The sequence below is a fragment of the Protopterus annectens genome, chromosome 3.part0 (assembly GCF_019279795.1).
Source record: "Protopterus annectens isolate FY-2018-M chromosome 3.part0, PAN1.0, whole genome shotgun sequence".
Classification (NCBI taxonomy): domain Eukaryota; kingdom Metazoa; phylum Chordata; order Ceratodontiformes; family Protopteridae; genus Protopterus; species Protopterus annectens.
The window spans coordinates 1,619,813,170-1,619,833,460 of record NC_056731.1 but is presented as its reverse complement, the minus strand read 5'-3'; the positions used below and the strand labels follow the sequence as shown (position 1 = coordinate 1,619,833,460).

At 41.6% G+C, this 20,291-nt stretch overlaps 1 protein-coding gene across 1 annotated transcript in view; it reads left to right on the top strand.

Annotated features, from left to right (window-relative positions):
• Positions 1-20,291, top strand: part of UBR5 (ubiquitin protein ligase E3 component n-recognin 5) — a 3,965,620-nt gene that overhangs the window by 443,705 nt on the left and 3,501,624 nt on the right. Inside the window, exon 7 of the mRNA XM_044065648.1 lies at positions 9,372-9,445. Coding sequence (XP_043921583.1) covers positions 9,372-9,445 — 74 coding nt within the window. The remainder of the gene's footprint in view (positions 1-9,371; positions 9,446-20,291) is intronic.

Sequence of the window (20,291 nt, the reverse complement as noted above, 5' to 3'; positions counted from 1 at the left end):
AGGCTAGACCTAGTTCTAGAAAATCTTATGCCGACAAATGGAAAATATTCTGTGCCTGGAACCAAGCACAAGGAACAAGCACAGCAATGCCCAATATTCCTCAGATTCTGCAATACTTAACTGAGATACTTCACAAGGGCCTATCATTTTCTTTCATAAAAATCCATGCCTCTGCCATTTCAGCTCATTACAACACAGAGCCCCTCCCCTCTTTTCTCATCGTCTGCTAAAGCAGTATCTCAGAGGGGCCAAAAGCTTTAAGACCTCACAGTAGAGCACCATCTCCTGCATGCGACCTCAATTTTGTTTTGGAAAAACTCACTCTACCTCCTTTTGAGCCAGCTGCTACTGCAGACCTAAAATTTCTTTCTTGGAAAACAGCTTTTCTTTTAGCAGTCACTTCAGCTAGAAGGATTTCAGAACTACAGGCTCTTATGGCAGTGGAGCCTTTCATTATTTTTTACCTGGACAGGGTGGCTCTCAGGACTAATCCATCCTTTATGCCTAAAGTGGTATCTGTTGTGGCCCTTAATCAGACCATTCATCTGCCAACCTTCTTCCCAAATCCGCAGAACAAGGGTGAGCGGATTCTGCATTCATTGGATGTACACAGACATCTAAGATTCTATTTAAACAGGACAAAATCTCTAAGAAAATCTGAACAATTACTGGTGGCATTTGCTGCAGGGGCAGAGGGAATGGCTATTTCAAAGCAGACTATTTCCAAATGGATAAGTCATTGTATTCGTTTCTGCTGTATGCGCCGTGGTAAACCTATCCTCAAGGGGATCAGATCTCATTCCACCAGGGCTGCATCTACTTCTGCAGCCTTTCTCAGAGGGGTACCTACCAGAGACATTCTAGATGCTGCTACCTGGAGCTCAGTTCATACGTTCACCAAACATTACCATTTATCTCTCTTCTCTAAATCCAGAGTAGACTTTGCCACTGCTGTCCTGCAGGGCCTTATAGCTGCTCCTAATGCTGTTTAAATCCATCCTCCCAACCATAGCTTTGGGATTCTACCCAAATGTGTAATGACTGCAACAGTGAAACATGAAGGACATAGTACATTTGTGTACACTTACCATAAATGTAGATGATAGAGTGTATTCACTGTTGCAGTCCTGGTTACCCTCCTTCCAGCCCCCTGTTTTTTCTTTAACTATACCTCTCATTTCTGCTACTATCTAAAAGCCTTTTTGGTGTTTTTGCTTTTGTTTGGTGGTATATGTTTTGTGTTTTTTATTCTACACACACACACACACACACACACATATATATATATATATCCCCCATTTGGGGGGCACCTGACATCTGGGGCAAGAAAAACTGATGTAATGGAGTCAGTTGCATATTTTATACCCCTGACAACCTGACGTCATGGAAGAAGGGACAGCAACCGACACAGGACCCAAGACTTGATTAATCAGGCTGACTGAGGGCAAACTTCCAGCAGATTACCCAAATGCAATGACTGCAACAGTGAATATACTCCAACATCTACATTTATGGTAAGTGTACATAACTGTACTTTATCTTATTTGTGTGAATTGCTCAATGCTGGGTTGGTATATTCTTCTATTAAATTTCTGCTTGTCTGCCTTTAACTTCTCCTTTGGCCCTGGGATCAAGGCCAGGCATTTTCTTAAAGGCAATCTTTATTAAACCTCTCAGGAAGCCTGTTCATCCTTCCTGGGATCTTAATTTTGTTTTGGACAAATTGACCGAGTCTGCTTTTCAGCATGATGCTTCAGCTTCCTTACCGCATTGTTTTTGGAAGACTGTTCTTTTGTTAGCCCTTATTTCTGCCAGACAGGTGTCTGTGTTTCAAGCCCATGTTCTTCATCTCACATTGCTGCAGTCCTTACACTTGGGTAGTCCGCTGTCCTCGGTCGGCCCGAATATCAAAGTATTAGGCTGACGTCGGTCAAGGCGCTTAAGACTGACATCAGGACGTCAGGGTACAAATGCGCATGACCGACGTCATATCCTCAGTCTTTTTTGCCGCATGGTCCGATGCAGAAGCAGCGTTGCAAGTGCCGTTCGGCGTTCTGAAATTTTTCGAATTCAGAGTTTCAGACATAGTCAAAGTTGGCTAAGTACCCCGTTGGGGAATATTTTAGTTTTTTCTTGCCTCAGTGGTTTACCGGATGTCAGAAAAAGTGAATAACTGTATTTCTTGTGGGAAACAGATACCGCATAGAGATTATCATACTTTGTGTATTCCTTGTTTGGGGCCTGAGCACGACGTTGTTGGGTGTCGCTTTTGTGCTAGGTTCAATAAGCGCACTATTAAGCGAAGGTTAGATTGTGCCAGGTTGGTCTTCGGGAAGCGGTGCAATTATAATATGCCGTCGGATGCTCCGGCGCCCGCTTCTTCGAAGAAGCGCAAAGACAAAGCAGCTAAACCCAGGCAAGAAGAGTCGTCCGTGCCGGACGCCGGTTCTTTAGAGGTGTCAGTGGAACCGGTGGTTCCGCCGGAGGTTTCTCTGGAGTCCCAGGGGGAGACTTTGTTATTGCAGGATGTGGCCTCCCAGGAGGCAGGTCAGGCTGAAGGGGCTTCTCAGGTTACTGTACTCCCTCCCTTCCTAGGGTGGTTAGGCCCTCTCCTTCTGTTTCCAAGGCTTCTCCCAGAGGCAGGCCAGGGTTAGCTTCTGTTGGTGTCACTCCTAGTTCATCAGGATCTGTGCCCAAGAAGCACATGCTTAAAATGGCAGAAGATTTAATTACTTTGATTAGAGGTTCTTTGCCCCTCCTGATAAGAGGCCTAGGGTGGAACCAGAGTTGGGGAGTTTTGAGCAGGCTTCGATGTTTCAGAGTCTTGACTGAAGACTTGCAGGAGTATTCTCCTTATTCTGATTCTGATGTGGATGATTCTACTCCTTCTGCTTCTCCTCCAGAGGATTTTTCTTTTTCAGAGACTCTTCATTCCATGAGGGAACATTTTAAGTGGGAAGGTCAGGACTTCTCTGATTCCAGGAAAAGGCTTAGGGAATTTTTGCTTTTACCCCAGCATAGGCCTTTGGCTATACCTCCTGTTCTGGATGTTGTGGAAGATGTGTTTGCAGAGGCTTCACTTAATCCTGATTCTTTCCCTACTGCTCCTGTTAAACCGGATAGGTATTACAGGGTGCCTGAAGCTCATAAATATCTTTATAAGAGTCCTAGGGCGGACCCAGAAACTGTTAGTCAGGGACCTAAGGGTGTCAAGGCCTCTGTTGTAAAAAATCCGGTTCCTCCAGATAAAGAGGCCAGGGCTTTGGATAGATGGGGAAAGAAAGTCTATACTTCTTCCACCTTAACTATGAGGGCTTTGAATTGCCAGTTTCACATGTTGAAATATCAACACTATCTACTTTCTCAATTGAAGTCTAAGGTAGATGCTCTGGCGGAAGGTATTGAGTGTAAAGAATTACAAGATTTGGTACATGTTTCTGAACAGGTGGGTAAGCATTCTTTACAATGTGGTTTTGATGCTGTACAGGCCTTGTCTAGGGTGGCTGCCACTGGGTCAGTTCTTCGCAGGCACGCCTGGCTGAGGGATCAGAATTTATCTGACCATGTTAAGACAAGGATTTTAGATGCTCCTTTACAGTCTGATGTGTTGTTTGGTTCACCTGTAGAGGCAGTCTTAAAGAAAATGGAAGACAAGGCTAAGTCTATGCAGACTGTTAAAGATTTTTTGCAAGTTCAGCCTCTGAAGTTTAGTAGGAATTGGCCTGCTAAGGGGTGGACGTACCCTTCTTATGATTCACAGTCTAGGGGTAGATCTAGACGTGGTAGGGGCAGAGCTCAGGGCTCTTTCAGGCCTAGAACAGGGAGTTCACCTGCACAGTCTTGGTGAGGGCAGGGGCCAGTCCTTTCGTAAACAGGCCCAATGACCTACCTTTTCAGCTGCCAGAGCCTTCTCGTCTGGCAGCACCTTTGGGAGGAAGATTGGCACTCTTCAAGGAAAATTGGAGTTTAATTACCCAAGACAGATGGGTATTGGATATCTTACACCAAGGTTACAAGTTTTATTTCCATACCTTGCCTCCTTTCAAAGGCATGCCAGACGTTCCTCCTCAGCAAAGAATAGAGGCTCACAAACAAATTTCTCTGCTGCTTCAAATAGGGGCCATACAGCCGGTCCCTCTGCCAGAAGTGGGCCTAGGATTTTATTCTCGCCTGTTCCTAGTACCAAAGAAGGGGAACACGTGGAGACCAATTTTGGATTTATCTATCCTCAACACTTATCTGGACATTCCCAAGTTCAAAATGTTGACGTTACAACAGCTTTTACCTCTGCTGGGCAAAGATCACTGGATGGTGACTCTGGATCTCAAGGAGGCTTACCTTCATGTTCCTATCAGGCTAAGTTGCAGGAAGTATCTGCGTTTTCGGGCTGGGACTTCTCATTATCAGTTCTCTGCATTGCCCTTTGGCTTATCTACTGCGCCCAGAGTGTTCACGAAAGTTCTGGCTCCAGTGATAGCTTTCTTCAGGCTAACAGGAATACAGATCTATCCTTATTTGGACGATTGCCTGATTCTGGCTCAAGGAAGGGACGAACTTCTTCATCATTTGCAATATGTGATAGCAGTGCTAAGATGCCTGGGGTATTCTGTGAACGAAATAAAGTCCAGTCTAGTACCCACTCAGGACATGTGCTTTCTGGGTGTGAGACTGAATACAGCATCCCAGATGGCCTTTTTGACCCCGGACAAACAAAAGAATCTTTCCCTTTACTTCCATCAATTGTCTCATCAGTCCAGGCTGACTGCAGGGACAGTCCTTCAAGCCTTGGGTTTCATGGCATCTTGTATTCTGGTGCTTCCCAATGCCAAACTGCATATGAGGAAGCTACAATGCTATCTCAAAAATGTATGGACACAGCACTGCCAGGATATGGACACTGTCATTCAGATAATACCTTGCATTCAAAAGGAATTTTTGTAGTGGGCTCAGGAATGTCACCTAAACAAGGGACTCTCTGTGACCCGGCCAGAGGCGAGTCAGATTCTAACGACAGATGCCTCAGACAAAGCTTGGGGAGCTCATCTAAATGGAAAGTGGATACAAGACACGTGGCCTGCCAGACTACAACATCTACATATCAACTTGAAGGAGATGTTAGCAGTCCAATTTGCATTAATAGCTTTCAAGGACTTGCTTCTTCCAGGGCAGGTGTTGATTCTAACAGACAACACAACTGTCATGTGGTACATCAACAAGCAAGGGGGAACACATTCTTATCCTCTATGCAGGCAAGCAATGATTTTGTGGGAGACTGCTCTCAGTTTACAGCTAAATCTTCAGGCAAGGTTTCTGCCGGGAGCACAGAACTCCTTAGCAGATGTGTTGAGCAGACGAATTATGGATCCCCACGAGTGGAAATTGGATCCTCATGTATTTCAGAAATTGACAGTGTCATGGGGAACTCCAGACATAGATCTGTTCACTTCTCCACTAAACTACCAGCTGCCAAAGTTTTGCACAAAAAGGTTTCATCCCACAGCCTGGAAAGTGGATGCTCTTTCTTTCAATTGGAGCAATCTTCATGTGTATGCCTTTCCACCTCTGCCTCTCCTCCCAAAGGTACTCCTAAAGGTCAGACAGGACAAGCCAAAGATGATTTTAATAGCTCCAGATTGGCCTCGACAGCACTGGTACCCATTACTGAGAAGTCTGGTACGGAGCCTCCATGGCCTTTGCCTTGATTCCACACCTGCTGTCTCAGGAGAACAGTCATTTACTCAATGTCAAACTTCACTCTCTTCACCTAACAGCCTGGCATATTCTGTTTTGAACCCTGGAGGGTCTCAGCTTCCACAGCAAGTTTTGAATGTTATTTTGGAGGCCAGAAGGCCTAGTACAAGGAAAGTGTACGCAGATAAATGGAAGAGATTTTTATTTTGGAGTACAGCAAAGGAATTTGATGTTTCTGAGCCTAATTTAAGTGTGGCTCTTCAATATCTTACTGAGTTACTGGACAAAGGTTTGTCCTTCTCTTCTATTAAGGTTCATGCGGCAGCAATTTCTGCTCACTATGACTGTGACCCACCATTGTTTTCTCATCCTTTGTTTAAGCAATTCCTTAGAGGGGCAAAGAATATAAGACCCCCACGTAGAGCTCCTACTCCTGCTTGGGATCTCAATTTTGTGTTGGAGAAACTCACTCGACAACCTTTTGAGCCTGCAGCTACTGCCGAGTTGAAATATTTATCATGGAAGACTGCTTTTTTGTTGGCCATTACCTCTGCAAGAAGGGTTTCTGAATTACAGGCCCTTATGGCGGTTGAGCCTTTCTTAATTTTCCATAAGGATAGGGTATCTTTATGTACTAATCCTTCCTTTATGCCTAAAGTGGTTTCTAGTGTGGCTTTAAACCAAACTATTCATTTGCCTACTTTTTATGCAAACCGCAAAATAAAGGGGAAAAGATTTTGCACACTTTGGATGTACACAGGCAGTTGCGATATTATTTGAGCAGAACTAAAGGGTTCAGGCAGTCTCAGCAGTTATTTGTTTCATTTGCTTTGGGTTCTCAGGGCAAACCTGTGTCAAAACAAACTATTTCTAAGTGGATTGGGTTTTGTATTGCTTTCTGTTATTCCCATCATGGTAAGGAGATTCCAGCTGGGATTAGGCCTCATTCCACTAGGGCTACTGCCACTTCTACAGCTTTTTTAAGGGGGGTGGCGACTAAAGATATTTTGGAGGCAGCTACTTGGAGTTCAGTGCATACTTTCTCTAAGCATTATCACCTTCCACTTTACTCTAAATCTAGGGCTGGTTTTGCCACTGCAATTTTACAGGGCATTTTGGCAGCTCCTACTGCTCTATAGTTTTGCCATCCTCCCTTACCTCTGCTTTGGGATTCTACCCAAGTGTAAGGACTGCAGCAATGTGAGATGAAGAACATAGTACAGTTTTGTACCTACCATAAATGTAGATGTTCAAGATCCACATTGCTGCAGTCCAATTTACCCTCCCTCCTTCCCCTCTGTAGTTAGAGGTGGTTGTGTGGGTTGGGTTGTAAATATTGTGTATATTGTATATATTGTACATATAATTAGTGCAAGGGTGGTTGGTTGGTTTTTGCTGTCTTTTGGTTTTGACCTTTCTTTTTAGGGTCTTCTGACATCTGGGGCAAGAAAAGACTGAGGATATGACGTCGGTCATGCGCATTTGTACCCTGACGTCCTGATGTCAGTCTTAAGCGCCTTGACCGACGTCAGCCTAATACTTTGATATTCGGGCCGACCGAGGATAGCGGACTACCCAAGTGTAAGGACTGCAGCAATGTGGATCTTCGAACATCTACATTTATGGTAGGTACAAAACTGTACTTTATGGCTGTTCCTTTTTTAGTTTTTCACAAGGACAGAGCATCTCTTCATGACCAGCCTTCTTTTTTGCTTTAGGTGGTGAATGAGTTGTCTTAGTTTGTTAATTTGCTGACCTTTTTCCCTTCTCTGCGTTCAGCCAGTGAGAAGGTGTTGTACACTTTGGAAACTTTGGATGTGCATAGACAACGTAAATTTTATTTTGACAAAACTAAACATTTTAGAAAATCTGATCAGCTTTTTGATTTTTTCATCCTAGTTCAATAGGTTTTGCAGTTTCCAAGCGTACTATTTCTTGAATTTCTAAAACCATTTCTTTTTGTTATTATGGTAACAGCCTTCCTTCTGTGGCTATGGTTCACTCTGCTAGTGCTTTGGCTTCTTCTGGTGCTTTTTTCAGTGGGTTTGGGTATTATTTCTATCCTTGAGGCAGCTACCTGGTCTTCAGTGCGTACCCTTACCAAGCATTTCAAGTTGGATGTCATATCCAGGGCTATAACTGGTTTGACAGGACCATTTTTCATTGTTTCCTAGAAGGCTATGTTGGTCCTTCCTCCTCCCTGTCTTCTTCCTGAGCTTTTGCATTCTCCCTCATGTTAGCAATGCTGCAACAGTGAAATGGAAGGATATAGTACAGTTGTGTACAATCTTACCTTAACAGTAGATGTCCTTCTCTTCACTCTTGCAATATTCAGTCCCTTCCTCCTCCTCACCCTGGATTTTGTCCCTCTGGATGTGTATGTTGCCCTCTGGTATCCTAAGGCTGGGTTTCTATTGGAGCCCTTAGTTCTGAAGATGATACGTCCGGACATCAGCTTTATGCCCTAAACCTTGCATGGGGAGCATACATGTAATGTTCGGCATATCAATAACAACTTAAAGGCTTTGGTGTATTGATTGGATGTCGGGCCACCCTTGGCAGAGGACCCCTCATAATAAGAATACTGCATCAGTGAGCGAAGGACATCTACTGCTATGGTAAGATTTTGCCCAACTATACTTTTTCAGGTAGGTGAGAACTGCTACAATACAAAGTCCTTCCCTCCTAATCTCTGTTAATCACCTGGCAGATACTCTGTGGGATTTATATGGTCCTGGAGGATACCAACTTTTTTGTATTCTACAGTTATTCTAAATATCTTCTTTTAGAAAATGTCAATGTTATGTAGATGTGCCACATTTTGTAGTTAACCAACGTGGGCTTTACTACGGACTTATTGGGTCTTATGCTCCCATCCTAGAAGGATATTCCTAAACGTATTAGTGCCAAAAATAGTTGAAGGTATGACATGAGCCTTTTCTCCCTTTGTACCAAATGTTGTGCCAGCATTGGACACGGTGGAGCTGTGCTTGTGTGTCGAGCTGAAGAAAGTTATGGAGGTGTGTTGAGAGAATGACTGCAGTGTGGTATTTCACTTAAGTATTTGCTTTTATGGCAAATTGTACACACAGCTGTGCTTTACACCATTTTTTACTGCATGGTTTCAGATAGGAGATATAACTTGTAAAAGGGTCAATTGTTTTACTGTGTTCTTGCCATTAAGTGATACCTTCTCTGCTTTTTTTTTTTAATTGAATTCTTTCACAGGCTTAAAGATGATGGGCAATATGAAAACATTTTCCTTAAATGAAAACTGCTTGAAGTATATATTGCAGGCTATTAATAGTGACACTTAAGATGTGTGTTAACCTTCTGTTTTAGTAGATTGAACTTGAATGGAGCTTCACATGTAATAAGAATGATTAAAATATTTTTTTTAAACTGAAAAATATTTCTCATTGTTTCTATTAGTTTGTGTTGGTTTTCTGTATCTCCTTCCTTTCTGTTTGCAGGTTTTAATATCGTTGGCACAATTTATTTTTCAGAGGTGTGTTACCTTGCTTTTTGTTGTAGCCTAGCAGTTTTTTGCTGGAGGCAAGACATAAAGCAATTGTATTAGGTGGAACATCTCTTAGTAGCATTACTGATTTTATTGATTAGTGGTCGTGGATGCTTTTAGCCTTGAAGTACTGAACATTTTTTTTTTCATTTAAACTCAGGATGGCCGGATCTGCAGAATCTATTTTTCAGTACAGCATGACAGACTGGAATTGGGTAAACCTGACAATGATGGGTAAGAATTTGTCAAAATAGCCTCATTTAAGTGTGTGAGCATAGTGGAGGTACTGTTTCTTTCTTACCTGTGTGCTACTGCTTAATCTTGAAAAAAATGTTTTAACATGCAGAAAGTGCTTACAGAGGGTATATATGCGCACACACAAGAAACCATTTAGTGGTATACGTTCATGTGATGTGTAGGGTATGTATACCTGGTTGTTTTCAGAGTAATTTTTAACAGAGTTAAAGTTTTAGATTTTATAGTTCTGTAGTTAAACTACTCTTTGCCTTGTATCTCAGAGTGAGAGAACAGAATTAAGATTGAGAGACTTTGTGAGGGGGTAATGTGAAAACATCTGTGGTAATTGAATAGCTGTGTTGCTGTTTCAAAAAGCAGGACTGTTTCTTTAGGTAGGAAGTTATCTCTGCTCTGCACTGCAGAGTCGACGAGACTGCACTGCACTGTTACCTGCCTTCTGTCCCTTAGTGCAGTGTGCCACTGTGTCCAAATTTTTGATGCCATGGTAAAGTAGCATCAGTCTCCCTAATGATCACAGGCTTATATAGTTCATTTTGCGAAATTTCGATTTCATGTGAGACTCCACTTAAATATGTCCTGCACAATATTCTTTCTCCTAATTTTCTTGTAAAATTGAGAACATTTTCCTGTTTCTTCATCTTGGTTTGTAAGCCCTAGTCCATCCTTTGTATTTTTTTTTTTGTGGTAAGCCTCAGCCATTTTTTTTGTGGTAACTAAACAAAACAAACTGAAACCTTGGAACCAAAACACTATGTGAAGTTCATTCTCGCTGTTCATTCTTTACTGATGGGTTCGGAGCATCCATGGATTCTGGACCCAGTTCCCGGCCTTCTGACACATCCGTCGGGGGACCACCATCCTTCATTGCAGTCACTGAAGCTAACAGCTTGGCTGCTCCAGTTCCCCTCATAGCCAGGCTTCATGACTTTTCTAATGAGACGAGGCAGATCCTCTTGTCTTCCCATAAGCTGTCCACCAGAAGATTGTATCTTAATAAGTGGAAGAGATTTTCCATATGGGCCTCTAAGCAGAAGATTGATCCTTATCTAGCCCCCTTGACATCCATTTTAGAATTCTTGACTATGATCTTTAATAAAGGAGCTGCAGCTGCTACAGTCCGGGTCCATTTGGCTGCTATATCTAACGTTTTCATCTTGGGAGTGGATGGGCTAAACATAATGTCCCACAAGTTGTCCAAAGCCGTTCTCAAAGGAACCTTTCACATGAGGCCTCCAGTGAAAACTCATTATTCTGTCTGGAATCTAAACTTTGTGCTGTCTCGTATAACCCCCCCCACCCCCACCCCATTTGAACCAGCATCATCTTGTGATCTCAAATTCTTATCATGGAAAACCATATTTCTGGTGGCTATTACTTCTGCCCGCAGAGTGTCAGAACTTCAAGCCTTATCTGTCAGCCCTCCTTATTTGACTTTTCATGCTGATATAGAGTATCTCTTAGGACAAACCCCTCCTTTTTGCCCAAAGTTTGTTCGGAATCTAATATCAACCAAGTCATTGAGTTGCCAGTCTTTTTCCCTAACCATTCCAGTAAAACTTGAGTATATGCTGCACAAACTTGACGTTCACAGACAGCTCAGATATTTTTTGGACAGAACAAAAGATGTCAGAAAATCAGACCAGCTCTTTGTATCATTCTCTGAAGCCAGAAAAGGTAGACCAGTGGCTAAAACAACGCTTTGTAAATGGCTATCTGATTGTGTTATCTTAGTTTATTCAGCTGCTAATATGCCCTTACTAAACGAGATTAAAGCTCATTCCTTCTACCAGGGCAGTTTTTACATCTTCTGCATTCCAAGCCAAATTGCTCCTTGATTAACATTTGTGCTGCAGCCACTTGGTCTAAACCTCATACTTTTTATCACTCATTACAAAGTTGATAAGGCCTCCAGGGACAGGGCTTCCTTTGGGTCTACGGTCCTGAAGAATGTACTCCCGTGAGCCACCCGAGATTGAGGGTGCTAGGGATGGTACCCATCAGTAAAGAATGAAAGTCGAGATTAAACAACATCACATTAAGAAGTTATCTACTCACCATAACATTCCATGTGAGTTGTTCCATCTCGCCTTCATTCTTATGTCCCTCCCTCCTTTCCTCACCTGGCTGATAGTTGACCTTGAGACTGGTCTCATCCTGGTTACTCGATCCTTCTTCCTTTCTGTGGAAGGGTAGTTCTTTTACTTGGATATAGTACACGCAGCAAACAAGATCTGAAGTAATTCCAGCAGTGCATCATAGGATAAGGGGCTTGGTCTCGATCTATTGGTAAACCTTGAGCTTTGCAAACGGCCGTATCAGAGCCGATGGATCAGCTCCGAACCCATCAGTAATGAATGAAGGCGAGATGGAACAACTCACATTATTAATTGATTTGTTCACTTTAAATTGTTCTAAAATTGTTCTAAAACTGAATTTTTTTTTTTATAAAAGTCGTGCAAGTGTGGACTTGTTTAGTCGTTATTGTTGCTGTTCTCATACTGCAAATGTGTCTGTATGTTCTCTCATGGAGGGCTGAATTCCATTTTACCTATGTAGAACACCTGATGAGACTATATATAGCTAAAAAAAAAAAAAAAAAAGGCAGTCGTGGACACAGAGTTAACTGTTGTGCACTCAGTCCAAGATCTAGCCTTGTTGAACAGATTTCCTTTGTCTGCATAATGTTAACTATTGATTATATGTCCTACACTTCAGTGTGCCAGTATGTTTATTATTAATCTCACTGTTCATATTGAATTTATTTTCTAATAACTGTTTTAATGTTGCTGCATTTTGTTTTTTCAACACTCGTGGTGGTGACGTGGGAACTAGACAGATTCCTGTGCTGCTTAATTTTTTATTTTTTTTTTTTTTATATCTTTTGTCCGAAACCTGGGTAAGGTTGTCAGAATCTGTGATGGATAATCCAGTTATTTGTAATGTCCTAGACAAATTTTGTTACTAAAAGTTAGCTCCATAGCTACCCCAAACTCTCTTTTGTCTCGAGTAACAAATCTCTGTTCCTTTTTAGGTAGTTTCAGTATTGGCATGAGTCTTTTTCTGCTTTCTTGTAAATCCTTTTTAATCTTACCTTCAAGATTTGGATATCCTGTGTCCATAAGCATCTTGATTACTGAATTCATTTTATCCATGTATTGTCATGGGACACTAACTTTGAGAGGCGTACAATTTGCCTCTTCTTATTTACAAGGATGTTAGCTGTCATAATGTAGGTCAGAGTTGGAAAATGTTTTTTTTTTTATAAAAGTATTGGAAGAAAATCAACTTGCAATCGCATTTTAGAAATGAGAGCATCCAAATAATTTTATCTAGAGAGAAGTTATAAGTAAATTTTATAAATGTTTTAGCATCCCCCCCCCCCCAAAAAAAAAAAAAAAAAAAAAGAAATAATTCCTGCAGAGATTCCACTGTACCGTTCTGTAATGTAAAAATATTGTCGGGATATCTGTAGTATACTGTCTATTTTGTATATGTATATATATATATATATATATATATATATATATATATATCTATAAAAATAACAGAAGTAAACACAAAATTTCTCCCACAGCCAAAGAACCAGGTTGTTGTATATGTAGGAACAAGCAACCCCATATTTACACTAGCAATCTAGCAGTAATTTTCACCTTCAAATGTAACAAAATTTGCTGTGTAAATCAAAATACATGGCTTCTTCTAACGTTGTAATGTCTCTAGCTATGAGAACCTTGTGCTCTAGCAAAGCCTTCTTAAACCACAAAAAGTATGAGGTATAACAGAAAAAAATGGCTTTAATATCTGTAATAAAATGGTCTCTGTAGAGAAATCAGCCGTTTTGCAAAGACTTCAAAATACTAGGCGTACTTAAAAAAAAAATTTAGATATATAGAGAGAGAGAGTTGTTCATGCCCTTAAAAGTAGAATCAGTACACTTGGCCTGTGGTTTGTGTTTTGAACCGTCTGTGCCATCAGTAATTTCGAGAGGTCAGTTTCACTCTTCTTTGTGGACCTTTGGAATTCAAAGTATATTCTAGACACCTGATTTGTGAACTCTCAAGTTATACAAATTGGCATCAGCGCCACACTCCAGAAGAATTTCTTCTGACCATAAATCTGTTCTTCCATAGGCCATATTATTGGTATATGTGTTTAATATCCTTCAGAAAAGTTAACATTTTTACACATAATCAAAATCTTTCATAAATACCATACCCTAGGTTTTGGTTTCATGATTCTAATGGATTTGTCATTTAAGTTGTAAAAAGGATCATGTTTTCTATCATGATCCCTCCTTATATCAGCTTCCCATTGTTTCTCAAATGTAAAACTGAATTGAAAGGGGTATTGAAAACTTTTCCTCTTTAATTGCATGTCACTGTTCATGACACCGTCATTGTTTTTGTAAAGTAAAGCAAAGTTCACTTTTTGCTGAGTTAGTTAACGTTTCTACCAGCTTGAATCTGTTGGACAGATTCAAGAAATAAAGGGAAAGTCCCTTTCAAATCTGTGGTGAAGATCATTTAAAACAGAATGTAATGTTCTTAGCAAAACTGTTCACAGTACCTGGTAAAAATTAATCCTTTGCTAATGGTGGGTCATGATTCTGCTTCGTTAAAGATCAATCTTATACCAGTTCTGTTATTAAAGGTGGAAAGCAATTTGCTGTTCCTGTTCTAACTTAGTTTTGGGATGATCAGGCCCCGAAAGGTATAATATCAGTTGGAGAGGAAAACAGAAAAATGCTTCACACTTGTCAAGAGAGAGAAAAATCATTGTATACCAAGAATATATATTTCTTGTTCTGAAGGATGTGTACGTCTTTCCTTGAAATTGATTATATGCATAGATCTGCAGTTATGGGAATGCATGTGCATCTGCTGATCTGTCCAGATCCAGACTTATTGAAAAGTTGTGAAATAGGAGAAATCTAACAACTTCCCTGCTTAGTTTAGCACAACCATATCTTTGTCAAGTGGGAATGAAACTCAAACTAGCAGAAGACCAAAGTCAGGCAGCCAAAAAAAAAAAGTATTAAAGGAGTAGGATCAGATGAGAAGGCAAGAAATATGGAAAAGGTATAAATATTGTGGCAAGTACAAAAAAAACTCCTGGAGCAACCTCATGTTGATCAAGATTTGACACTGCAGGAATGGTTAAGGAGAGATGAATTTAAACCAAAAGATGAAAGATTAGTATTGACACTGCAGGATAGTGGACTATGTACACTTTGCTTTATAAAGCCCATTGAGCATGCGAGGGAAACAAATGCAAGTTCTGTAAAACAGAAATGGAAACAGTTGCACATCTTGTTGCTGCGTATGATGCACTCATGGCAGAGGATCTGTAAACTAAAAGGCATTATAATGTGGCAAGACTGAGGATTGTACAAACATTACATTATCGAAGTAACTGAGAATCACTGGAAACACGAGCAACACAGCTTTCTTGAGAATGATGTTTTTTTTTTCTCTTGGGATCACCCTTTACCAACAGTTCGAAAAAATAAATGCAAGAAAACCAGTTATAGTAGTCCAGGAAAAGAACACAAAAGTAGCATTAAGCATTGAAATTGCTACACCCAGTGATTACGGAGAGAGACAAAGTAGTAAAATACCATGATTTGCAGGCAGATACGAGGGCAAAATGTAGCTGTATATGATTTACAGGTGGAGTCGATTCTGGGCACATTACAGGTGCGCTGCAAAGAGCACTTTTGGCTAACATCAAAGATTGAAACAATACTGATTTCATAGACTTTAATCATACTCTGACTTAGGAATGGGGTCCTTTCCTACCATGGTATTAGAAACTCAAAAAAACTGTAAAAAACTAAATTGGGTGGAGCCATATTAAATAACTGATCTTGTAAGCTCTTATGGATACCTATGTGTGGAGGCTCATTCTGTCCCAGTACAAAATGCAGGCTTAGCACATTTAGAATTCCTGTCATGGAAAGCAGCATTGTTGGTGGCAATCAGCTTGGCTAAGACTGTCATAATTAACTCATTCCCTCCAGAACAGTTCTTTTGAGTGTGTACCTTTAACTCCCAGTGGGTGTGGCTTCAGCCTTTAAAAAATGAAGTTATCACCTTGCAGTTCTAACAAATACTCTTTGATAGAGGTCATATACCAATACAGTTGTGTTTGCCATCATGTATGCTTCAAGATAAATTATTCTGATACCTTGTATGTAACATGGTTTTGGAATTATTAATGCAAATATGAACAGGCAATATTTGACGCCTAGAGGCGCAGTAGGCAGTAACTGCAGAAACAACTGGAGACATCACTCTTCTGTAAGGCCTGATGTTCAAGGAGTTTTTTGCTTTTTTCCCCACAGACAGGACTACTGTTTGCACTAATCTGACATTTATTCCTACAGAAAGTATTCTGAATCGGGCCATCTCCCAGATGTTCATCGTGTTACACTGCTGCAGTCATCACACTTGGGTTATCCTGCCATCAGGCGGTCCCGCAGTCGGCCAGAGTTCCAAAGTCTTGGTCCGGCGTCGGTTGCTGTCGCTTCAGTGCGCCAGGGATATATAAGAGGCATCCGATGCCATTTTCTTCATTCTTTCTTGCTGCGCGGTGCCCGAAGCAGAAGCAGTTCGCAGGTGCCGGTCGGCCGACTCCTGAGATTTTCAAATCGAATTTCAGACAGAAGTCTTCAATAAAGCCAAGTACCCCCTTGGGGAACCTTTTCTTGCCTCAGTCCGATGTCAGAAAAAGTTAACAATTGCATTTCTTGTGGGAAGCAAATACCTCATAAGGACTTTCATTCTTATTGTATTCCTTGCCTAGGCCCAGACCACGACATCACAGGTTGTCTGTTTTGTGCTAGGTTTAATAAACTAACTATTAAACGTCAGTTTGATTTCGCCCAACATTTCTTTGGTAGGAAATTTAATTATACCATGCCATCGGAACAACCGACGACCGGCATGCATAAAAAATGCAAGGGTAAGGACAGGCAGCCTAGACCCAAACCAGACTCCGAGGCCTCTGCTGGGCCAGTCACCGGTTCTCCGGTTTTCAGTGAGGTGCCTACACAGCCCCTGATGACTGCTGATTTAGAACCCCTGACAGTTTCTGATTCCCAAGCAGGGAGAGTACTAGGCCGCCGCTGCCTTTTTCTTTCGGCCCTTCCGACTCCAGAGCAGAAGGAGATTCCGGTGCAGTAGAAACGCCTTCAGTTGCAGAAGGTGTCTTCAGACTGACTACACTCACCATTAAATCTTATGCTAAGCTGAAAACTCCTTTAAAAACAAAAAAGACTGTACATCAGTCTCCAGTAGAAGGCCCCATGTCTAAGAAACAGATGCTTAAGATGGCTGAAGATTTAATTATCCTAATCAGTGGATCCCATCCCCCTCCTGATAAAAGGCCAAGACAAGAGGAGGATTATGCTTCCTCTGACCAGGTTTCAATTTACTCAGATTCTTCTGAGGAACAGGAATATTCTTTTCCCCCTTATGAAGATTCTGATGCTGAAGAGTCTATTCCCTCAGCATCTCCCCCAGAAGACTACTCCTTTGGGGAAACTTTACATACCATGAGGGAACATTTCCACTGGGAAGGCCAGGATTACTCTGATTATAAGAAAAGGCTCCGAGAGTTCCTGTTACTACCCCAGCACAGACCACTTGCTATCCCTCCCGTGTTAGACATTGTGGATGATGCCTACTTAGAATCTAGCCTTAACCCAGATTTTCTACCTCCTGCTCCAGCCAAACCAGACAGATACTACAGAGTCCCTGACTCTCACAAATTCCTATATAAAAGCCCTGTTGCTGACCCAGAAACCATTTCCCTGGGTCCCAAAGGGGTTAAGGCCTCTGTTGCTAAAAATCCTGTACCCTCTGAAAGGGATTCCAGAGCACTAGATAGATGGAAAAAGAAAGTATACACCTCAGCTACTCTAGCTATGAGGGCCTTAAACTGCCAGTTTCACATGCTGAAATATCAGCAATTCCTCATGTCTCAACTAAAACAAAAAATGAACACACATTCAGAGCAGCCTGATTTCAAGGAAATGCAGGATTTGTTGCATGCAGCAGAACAGGTGGGCAAACATACTTTACAATGTGGATTTGATTCATTGGAAGCTTCCTGTAGAGCAGCAGTGACTGGGTCTGTTATACGTAGACATGCTTGGCTAAAAGAACAAACCCTGCCTGATCATGTTAAAGCAAAGTTATTGGATGCACCTTTACAGCAGGATGTTTTATTTGGTGTAAAAGCAGAAGAGGTTTTAAAGAAAATGGAGGATAAGGCAAAATCTATGCAGACAGTCAAGGATTTTTTACAGGACCAACCCCCTCGTTTCAGCAGAAATTGGCCAACAAAAAACTGGTCCTTTCCAGTTTCTGACAGACCACAGAGGGGCAAATACAGACGCCCAAGGAGCAGAGGTCAGCCACAAGGCCCTTACAAACCTAGTCAATGGGGTGCCGCTACCCAGAAAGGAGGAGAAGACAGGCCCCAAGCTAACAGAAGGCAAACACAATGACTTAACCTAAGAAAAACCAAGAAAAAATACGAATATATGAAAAACCACCAAGAGCAGGAGCTGGAATGCAAGCAAGCAAGTTTATTCTGGTACCTCGGCTGAACACAGCCTTCAAAGGAATAACCACTCACATTTGATTGCATCTTTTTATACAAGAAAAATCCATCATTAATCAATTAAATAATTAATTAAATAGATCAGAAGGCTTCAGAGTAAAAGGGACCATACATTTATAAACACTGAAGAAAGGCTACCTAAATAGAAAAATTCACCACATAAACACAATATTAGTTGCAGGTAAACAGCAATATTAATATTAAAGAATCAATTATATATTTATATAAATAACCTAATACCTTAGAATCTAGCCTTAACCCAGATTTTCTACCTCCTGCTCCAGCCAAACCAGACAGATACTTAAACCCAAGGGTACAGATACTGTCTGGTTTGGCTGGAGCAGGAGGTAGAAAATCTGGGTTAAGGCTAGATTCTAAGTAGGCATCATCCACAATGTCTAACACGGGAGGGATAGCAAATATCCAAATAACCTAATACAAAGATGTTCTTCGTCTCACATTGCTGCAGTCATAACCTGTGGGTAGTCCGCTGTCCTCGGTCGGCCCGAATACCAAAGAGTTAGGCTGGCGTCTGTCACGGTCGCCCGGAGCTGACGTCAGTACGTAGTAGTACTTAAGCGCATGACCGACGCCATATCCTCAGTCTTTCTTGCCGCGTGGTCCGAAGCAGAAGCAACTTTTGCAAGTGCCGTTCGGCGTTCTGAAATTTTCAATTTTCGAGTTTCAGACCGAAGACCAAGTTGGGCTAAGTACCCCGTTGGGGAAAATTTTTGTCTTTTCTTGCCTCAGTTAATCCGGATGTCAGAAAAAGTTAATAATTGTATTTCTTGTGGGAAACAGATACCTCATAGGGACTATCATTCTCTCTGTATTCGGGTGTCGCTTTTGCGCTAAATTTAATAAGCACACCATTAAACGTAGATTAGACTGTGCTAGGCTTGTTTTCGGTAAGCGGTGTAACTACAACATGCCGTCGGATCCTCCGACGCCCGCTACCGCAAAAAAGCGAAAAAATAAATCTTTAAAGTCTAAACCGGATGAGTCGTCTGTTGCGGACGCCAGTTCTATGGAATCTACGGTTGAATCTGTGGATCCAGCCGAAGTCTCGGCTGAATCCCAGGGGGAACCTTTACTGTTGCAGGAGTTGGCCTCTCAGGAGTTAGGCCAGGCCGAGGGTGCTTCTCAAGTATCTGTAGTTCCATCCTTACAAAAGGTCATTAGGCCTTCTACCTCAGTTACTAAAGGCCCTGCTAGGGCTAAACCTGGTCTTTTTGGTACGGGCCATAGCCCTAGTTCTTCAGGTTCTGTTCCTAAAAACATATGTTGAAAATGGCAGAGGATTTGATTACTTTGATCAGGGGTTCTATGCCCCCTCCAGAGAAGAGGCCTAGGGTGGAGACAGATTTAGAGGGAATGGAGCATTCTTCAGACTACTCTGAGTCCTCAGCTGAGGATATTCAGGATTTTCCTCCCTATTCAGATTCGGATGCAGAGGATTCCTGTCCTTCTGCTTCGCCTCCAGAGGATTTTTCCTTTTCTGAAACTTTACATTCCATGAGGGAGCATTTCAAGTGGGAAGGTCAGGACTTTTCAGATTCTCGTAAAAGGCTTAGGGAATTTTTGTTTTTGCTACAACATAGGCCTTTGGCTATTCCCCCTGTTTTAGATGTTGTTCAGGATGTTTTTTCTGAAGCTTCACTTAATCCTGATTCTTTACCCCCTGCCCCTGTCAAGCCAGACAGGTATTAGAGTTCCAGAGGCACATAAATATTTGTATAAGAGTCCTAGAGCTGACCCAGAAACTATTATTCAAGGGCCGAAGGGTGTCAGGGCTTCTGTGGTTAAGAATTCAGTTCCTTTGGATAAAGATTCTAGAGCGTTGGATAGGTGAGGGAAAAAAGTGTACACTTCTTCTACGTTAGCTATGAGGGCTTTAAATTGCCAATTTCATATGCTGAAGTATCAGAACTTTCTGTTAGGTCAATTGAAATCTAAGGTAGATGCTTTATCTGAGGGTATAGAGTGTAAGGAATTGCAGGACTTGGTTCATGCTTCAGATCAAGTTGGTAAACATTCCTTGCAGTGTGGCTTCGATGCTCTTCAGGCCTCATCCAGGGTGGCTGCTACTGGTTCAGTTATTCGTAGGCATGCCTGGCTTAAGGATCAAAATTTGTCAGAGCATGTTAAAGCTCGGATTTTGGATGCTCCTCTTCAATATGAAGTTCTTTTTGGT